General features: G+C 46.9%; 1 protein-coding gene across 1 annotated transcript; it reads left to right on the forward strand.

Annotated features, from left to right (window-relative positions):
- Positions 1 to 2572: 2572 nt before the first annotated feature.
- Positions 2573 to 5658, forward strand: Mcl1 (MCL1 apoptosis regulator, BCL2 family member). The gene is made up of 3 exons (NM_021846.2): positions 2573 to 3268; positions 3527 to 3774; positions 4496 to 5658. The coding sequence occupies exons 1-3, from the start codon at positions 2641 to 2643 to the stop codon at positions 4610 to 4612; spliced, it is 993 nt and encodes a 330-aa protein (NP_068618.2). The 5' UTR covers positions 2573 to 2640; the 3' UTR covers positions 4613 to 5658.
- Positions 5659 to 7490: the final 1832 nt, after the last annotated feature.

Here is a 7490-nt window from a genome sequence, read left to right on the forward strand (position 1 = left end):
AATTAATTAGCTCAAGTTATCCTCAGCTACACAGCAAGTTCAAGGCCAGCCAAGGCTACTTGTGACCCTGTGTCTAAAAGCTTTAAAAGAGAGATGGTTAGGTGGCTCAGGGGTCAACCTAATATGCTGCCCTTCCAGAGGACCCAGGTTCGGTTTCTAGAAGTTAGCTTCCTCACCTCTGACTTCCAGATGCCTCTGCACTCATGCGCACATGTACAGAACTTAAGATGATATTGTTTTAAGGTCAGGCTGAGTATGCCGCTTGTATCATGACTATACTTCCAGAATGCAGCAGGCTGAGGCAGGGATGGCTTCCAATTGAAGACCAACCTGGGCAAAACTTTCTCTTCCATAAAGCTTTCTTATAAGTCATCAACCACAAATGAATTTCTCTCAGTCCCAACATTTAAGTTGTCACCTCCTATGTGTCCCATCCCAGCTTATGGTTACTTCTTGTTTCGTGATTAAAAGTTCCTTACTGAAATATTTCTTAGTCAGTACAACTGCAAAATGCCTCTCTCCATATTCCCTGCCACATCCTATAAAACTAGGATTCTACTTCTTGTCTTACAAATAACCATGTGGTCCCTGTTTCCTTATTTACTGTAACTTAACATTTATTTATATTGGGTAGTGGGAGGCAGAAGCAGGCAGATCTCTGTGAGTTCGAGGCCAGCCTGGTCTACAGAACAAGTAGCAGGGCAGCCAGCAATACACAGAGAAACCCTGTCTCCAAACACTGAAGACAAAAATGTATAGATTTAATGCGTGTGTGGAGGTCAGAGACAATGTTCGGGACTCAGTTTCCTTTCCACTGTGTGGGTTCCAGGGGTGTGACAGCAATTGTCTTTACTCCCTGGGCCACTGTCTCCCCAGGCCTTCTTTTGTTTTGTGCCTCCCAAGTTCTGGAACTAAAGGTGTGCAGCCACTTTACAGGGTTTTAAATCCAGGGTTTTTGTTAGGCAAGTACTCTACCAATTAAGCCACATTCCCAGCTCCCTTGCTTGCTTGCTTGCTTGCTTGTTTGTTTGTTTATTTGGTTTGAGACAGGGTCTCACCATTTAACTAACACTGGTGACTTGGAGCTTCCTATGGAGGCCGAGTGTCTTAGTTAGGGTCTGTCTCTATTGCTGTGGTGAAATGCCATAACCAAAAGCAGCCTAGTGAGAAAAGGGTTTGTTTGACTTCTGCTTGCTTCCACATCACTCACTGTTCATCACCGGACATCAGGGCAGGGACCTGGAGGCAGAAGCTGATGAAGAGGCTGTGGACAGGAGCTGCTTAAGTGACTTGTTTCCCATGGCTTGCCCAGTCTGTTTTTTTTTTTTTTTTTTTTTTTTTTTTGTTCTTTTTTTTTTCGGAGCTGGGGACCGAACCCAGGGCCTTGCGCTTCCTAGGTAAGCGCTCTACCACTGAGCTAAATCCCCAGCGCCCAGTCTGTTTTATTATAGAACCCAGGACCACCAGTCCACGTAACTCCAGCTTGTGTGAAGTTGATGTTAAGTCTAGCCAGTACACTAGTACAACAAAGATCTTCACCATTCTATGCTGTGCTGGGGGTCAACCTGGGACTTCCACAGGGGCAAGCAAACTCTATCATTATTTTAGACAGCAGGCTCATCATGTAGCCAAAAATGATCTTTAAATTGAGTCTCCTGCCTCTGCCTCCCCGGGACTGGGGAAGCACTTCTACCAATTGAGCTATAAGACCAGTCACCATAAAGGATTCATTTTTTAGACTTTTGGTGTGTTTGAGGATGGGTAGGGAGCTAGGCTCTTCTGGCAGCCGAAGGACAACTCTGTAAAGTTGTCTTGCTCCTTCACCTTTAGGTGGGTTCTGTGTATTGAACTCAGGACTTTAGGATTGGGTTTCACTGGCAGGAGCCTTTGACCAGTTGAACCTGGCTCCACAGAAATAATCCCTTAATAGTAATCCATGAAGTGTCCTCATTTTGGAACGCGTGGAGCGGACTCCCCCTAATTTCTAAGCGAATCAATGGTTAAGAGTGGTATGGTGCAGGAGTCTGGAGATGCCTCTGAGAATAAGAGCCCTGGCTGCTCTTCCGGGTGACTCAGGTTCAACTCCCAGCACCCACCTAGAGGCAGGCACACGTCCACACATGCACTCAAGGAAAAAAAATGTTTAAGAACAGGTATGGTAAAAAAACAAAACAGGATAGATAATGCAAGCCTATCGAGCCAGGACGAGAACTGCCTAATGTTAGGACCTGCCTGGGCTACGCAGAGTTCCAGGGCAGCCTGAAATTCAAAAATTGGCACAATGCAGCAGGCACTCTCAAGCAGGGACTATTCCCAGGGAAACCAAGCACTTGGCCAGCGGAGATGAGAGTTGCACAGGACATAAAAGTACAATCCGCGAGCCAAGCTTAGCAACCGCGCTCCGCCAACGGTACTCCTCAGAACCGCGAGAGCACTCAGCCGGAAGAGCCACGGAGTGGCCCGGCCAGCTCCCGGAAACTCCCGCCCCTCTCCCCTTTTACGGGAAGTCCTCGCTTGCGTCAGAGCGGCCCTAAGGCGGTGGCAGGGCACAACCTTCCTCACTCCTGACTTCCGCCTGCCTCGAGTCTGGAGTCGCGGCCTTCCCCGCTCTCGCCCCCCCTGAGCCTGCGGCGTCCCACCATGTTTGGCCTTCGGAGAAACGCGGTAATCGGCTTGAACCTGTACTGCGGCGGCGCTAGCCTCGGCGCGGGCGGCGGCTCTCCGGCCGGGACGCGCCTGGCGGCCGAGGAGGCCAAGGCGCGGCGCGAGGGGGGAGGGGAGGCCGCTCTGCTGCCCGGCGCGCGGGTGGTCGCCCGGCCGCCTCCGGTGGGCGCCGAGGACCCCGACGTCACCGCGTCGGCAGAGAGGCGGCTGCTCAAGTCGCCCGGCCTCCTCGCCGTGCCGCCTGAGGAGATGGCCGCGTCGGCCGCCGCCATCATGTCTCCCGAGGAGGAGCTGGACGGCTGCGAGCCGGAGGTGCTCAGCAAACGCCCGGCGGTGCTGCCCCTACTGGAGCGCGTGAGCGAGGCGGCTAAGAGCTCCGGAGCTGACGGCTCGCTGCCCTCCACGCCGCCGCCGCCTGAGGAGGAAGACGACGAGCTGTACCGCCAGTCGCTGGAGATCATCTCCCGCTACCTGCGGGAGCAGGCGACGGGCTCCAAGGACGCGAAGCCTCTGGGCGAGGCCGGCGCAGCGGGCCGGAGGGCGCTGGAGACCCTGCGGCGCGTGGGCGACGGCGTGCAGCGCAACCACGAGACGGCCTTCCAGGGTAAGCGGCGCCCAGGGAGGGCCGGGCCGTGCGGGAAGAGCCAGAGCCTGGCTCTGAAACCAGAATTTTCTGGCCGTGAGTCATTGTTTCCGCCCATCTGGCTGTTGGGTTCAAAGGCCGGAAAGGGTGGGATGTCAGTGTCGGCGTGGGGTCCGTCTGACTGTTCTAGAGCCTGGTCCCCTCATCGTGGGTGGGCAAGGGGGTTCCTGCCCCGCTGCAGACAAAGGAGGCCATGAGGTTTCTTGCTTTTCTTCTCAGGCATGCTTCGGAAACTGGACATTAAAAACGAGGACGATGTTAAATCTTTTTCTCGAGTGATGACCCATGTTTTCAAAGATGGCGTAACAAACTGGGGCAGGATTGTGACTCTTATTTCTTTTGGTGCCTTTGTGGCCAAACACTTAAAGAGCATAAACCAAGAAAGCTGCATCGAACCTTTAGCAGAAAGTATCACAGACGTTCTTGTAAGGACGAAGCGGGACTGGCTTGTGAAACAAAGAGGCTGGGTAAGTTTGTTTGCCTTGTGGTTTAAAGAGGCCATGGAGGAGTGGAAATGGGGTGCAGGGTTTTGGTTTCGCTATGTTTTTTTAAACAAAGGTCCTCTCTGGCTTCAGATCTAATTTGTGTATCTCTTGTTGCTTGATGGTGGTCGTTGTAGGTGATAGGTCCAGAGAAAATCTGACTATGACAGTCTTGAATTGTACCAAAAGGTCTTGTATCCTGTAGGTTGTTCTAATTCAGTTGGATAATCTTCAGAGCAGTGGATTCAAACCGTGACGAAGTAAGAGTCACCTGTGGTGACTAGATTACATTCCCAGTGGGCCCCTCATTTTAATCAAATGGATAAGGGGTAGAGCCTGCATTTTAGAAGCTAATACCCAAAGAGCTCTGGTGTAAGGTGTACTCAAGGAAACATTGACCTATGGGAGAAATACTACATGGGGTTCCAAAGAGTAGTTAGGATTTGTCTTTTACCTGAATAGCCCTCAATTCTTTTGTTCAGATTGTGCTAGAATAATTGAGGTGCAATATACAGTTGCCGTAAGTTAACTGTTGTGAATGGTTACTCACTAAAAAGAACTCCAGAACTCTCTCTCTTGCATGACAGAAGTAAATAATTGGTTTACCTTTGTTTGGGGGATGTTTTAATTCACCCTTTCTCTGTATTTAGTGTTAAAACAGCAGAAACCCATACTTGAAAATGTGCTTTTCTTTTTTGTTTTCTAGGATGGGTTTGTGGAGTTCTTCCACGTACAGGACCTAGAAGGCGGCATCAGAAATGTGCTGCTGGCTTTTGCGGGTGTTGCTGGAGTAGGGGCTGGTCTGGCATATCTAATAAGGTAGCTTGTGAGTGCAATAGGGGACTCTAAAACCTCCAGCCACCAACTACATGCTTCTGTGAGAACAAATGTGTTTATGAAGGTGCACTTGAAGCTGCCCAGGATTATAACACGGCAGAAAGAAAGTGGCTACAGAATTGTGGCTAACGAGAATAAATACATGGGAAAAGTGCTCCCTCTGGAAGAGTCACTGTCTGAATGAAGCAAAGTTCACTCTCAGCAAACTTTGGGAGGCCATGGAGGACTTCTAGAATGAATGAAAAGGGTGAATGGAAAGGTTTGATTTCCTTGTCTGGAGATGGAAGAGTGGCCAGTCACCAGGCTAGTCCTAGAGTTCAATAAGTATGCAGCACCCTTTACTTTGCTCCTAGTGCTGACAGAGAAGCCCTAACAATGGTGGTGACTTGTGTAAAATGGATGTTTAACCTACAAATAACCAATTTGGCTAGAAGCTGCAGTGCTGTACAAGAGGGTGAAGGAGGATGTGCTCTGAGCAGGCCCAGGTGTGCGTAAGTTTATTAGTCTAGTGATGGCCAAAAAGTACTTGACTTAATAAGGTTCATTAATTAGTTACAAAACTGAACAGCCTCAATTTTTAAGAAAACTTATGAAATGTATTTGTCTGTAAAAATTGTATATATTTTTACAGAAAGTCTATTTCTTTGAACATAAAAAGGAAGTCTTGGATTTAGTTTTTCCATACCCTTTTGAAATTTGCAACTTCTCTAGTTAGAAATGTATTTCTTACAGCTTTTTAAAACTTTGTCATGATCAGTTCTAGTGTATATGCAGAGCCAGTTGTGTGTGTGGACTGGTTGTAGTAGAACAAATCCGAGTTATAACTATGCAGGGTTAATTATCCAATCTGTTTCTGTATTTAAGGATCACAGGTAGATGTAAGACATTTGATCCCCTGTTGACTTACTAAATTGTAAAATGCTTTGGGAAAGCAGACTAATCTTTACCACGGTGCTATTCACAGGCTTTACTTGTTTAACACAAGTTTAAGCCTGGTGTCAATAAAACAAATATGTATTTCTTTTCTACTAATGACTGCCAAGCTTTGTTTGGAATTTTTGTATTGGTCTTTCTAGGTGTCTCACCTGTCTTATTGAATTAACCTTGGCTTCTCCTTCCTTTACATGTTGGCTTGTTATGCTTCCTGTTCCCCTATAGATGTAGTCGTCTGCATTTCCTCCCTGTGCTCTTTCCTGGCCATGTTATCTGCATTAGAACCCTTAACCCTAACCCCAAAACTTCAAACCTAAGTAATCCTTCCCCCATCCTAAGTCAGTCACCACAACTTTCTTGTTAGAGGATAGTAATACTTCCTCTTTGAGCCCTGTGACCAACAGTAACTAGGTATGGACATTCTTGGAATGGGATGTTTTCCATTGTTACTTTATCCTCTTTTGGTAAGAAAAGCATCAAAGGTCCCCTTGGGAATTTCAAAAGTTGGAGTGAGCTACATCATAGCTTTATAGTTTGCTCCAAGTGTGAATATGTTCTCAAGTTTAGAGAAACATGGGTTTCGTTAAACCCAGTTATATAAAAGCCACTGGTAAACTGAAGGTGTTTAAGCTAGGGTCATTTGAAAGCTTCAGCCTCAGAATGTGACCTTTAGTCAAGGCTGCAGATAAAAATAGGCATGAATCAAATGACTAAGAATGTAATGGGGAAGAAGTACCCTGCCTACCCATCTCAGACATGAGGCCATCTTGGTGGAGCAATTTGTACCTATGTATTTATCCTTGATCATAATTTGCTTATTTATGTTTATCTCTTTGGACTTAAGAGCACTTTATGTAGTTGAATAAACCCTATAGGTTGAGGTAACTAAAAGGTTGGCCTCATAATCCAGTCATGGAAGTTTTGTTTACTAGGAGCCTGACTTCCCAGCTCACAAGGTGTGAAAGCTGAAGTACAGATAGGATCTTAGTAGGTATTTTCGGTCCAGGGCTATGAAGACTTGGAGAGTTCAAATGGTTGGGAAAGGGATTGATTTAGAAGGAAAGCAGCATGTGGTCTGAGTGCTGACTAGATGAATAGTTGAGGCACATCCTCCAAAGTGTGAAGAGGGAGGGGCTGTTTGGAAAGATGGCTCTCAGCAAATTCTGTTTGTCTTACACGTCTCTCAGGGAAAAAACATGCAGTCTTCAAGCATCGTCCATGTACATTCTGTCTGGGGTGAACACCTTCATTCCGTAGAGCACCTAACATTTTAACACCTGTTCCCGAAAGGGTTAGGACCAACTGCAAGTTAATGTGGGTTGTAAATGTTCCCCAGTCTGTTTCTTCTGAGGAAAAAATAAACCTTTTCCCCCCCAAAGTAAGGTGTGGTATGGGTCTTTTCTTATCGCCTTCTTTTTTGCACAAGCCTTTTAGGGAAGTCAGCTGAAATGTAAGTGAAATAAAAGCAAAAGTCACGATTGATTTGCTTTACAACAGGAATATAGTGCCTGTAATTTAAATTTGTGATCAATGTATTCCTGCTTAAAAGATGGGCGAGAATGCTTTTTGATTTCCTTAGAAACAGCCTCAAAATAGCCCAGGCTAGACAATCTTAAAAACTTGGGTTCTCTTAGCACCACACCTGGCTTTCTCACCAACAGACTTTTTGTTACCCTAAATTCATTAGCCAAGGCTGACCTTAGCTATCTCTGGTGATCCTGCTCTGCTTCAGCTGTGATCTTGAGTGTGTTTTCCCTGCCTCTGCAGGAAGTATACTTGGGGAAATTAGTTCTCCCACCCACCAACCTAGTAAAGACTCTCCTTTTGCGAGTTACCAAGTATCAGTGTGCATGAAAACAATGCCAGGAGTTGTACAATGGTTCAACTTGTAAACCAAGGTTCTTATCCCATGTGGCACTTGGGTGGCTAGT

Source organism: Rattus norvegicus, chromosome 2 (assembly GCF_021556685.1).
Source record: "Rattus norvegicus strain SHRSP/BbbUtx chromosome 2, alternate assembly SHRSP_T2T, whole genome shotgun sequence".
In the NCBI taxonomy this organism is placed as follows: Eukaryota; Metazoa; Chordata; class Mammalia; order Rodentia; family Muridae; genus Rattus; species Rattus norvegicus.

Excerpts from the sequence above, each read along its gene's own strand:
- Mcl1 (NM_021846.2), top strand. The coding sequence starts at position 2,641 with ATGTTTGGCCTTCGGAGAAACGCGGTAATCGGCTTGAACCTGTACTGC. Across the intron at positions 3,269-3,526 it reads CCACGAGACGGCCTTCCAGG|GCATGCTTCGGAAACTGGAC; the intron begins GTAAGCGGCGCC and ends TTTTCTTCTCAG. Across the intron at positions 3,775-4,495 it reads TTGTGAAACAAAGAGGCTGG|GATGGGTTTGTGGAGTTCTT; the intron begins GTAAGTTTGTTT and ends TTTGTTTTCTAG.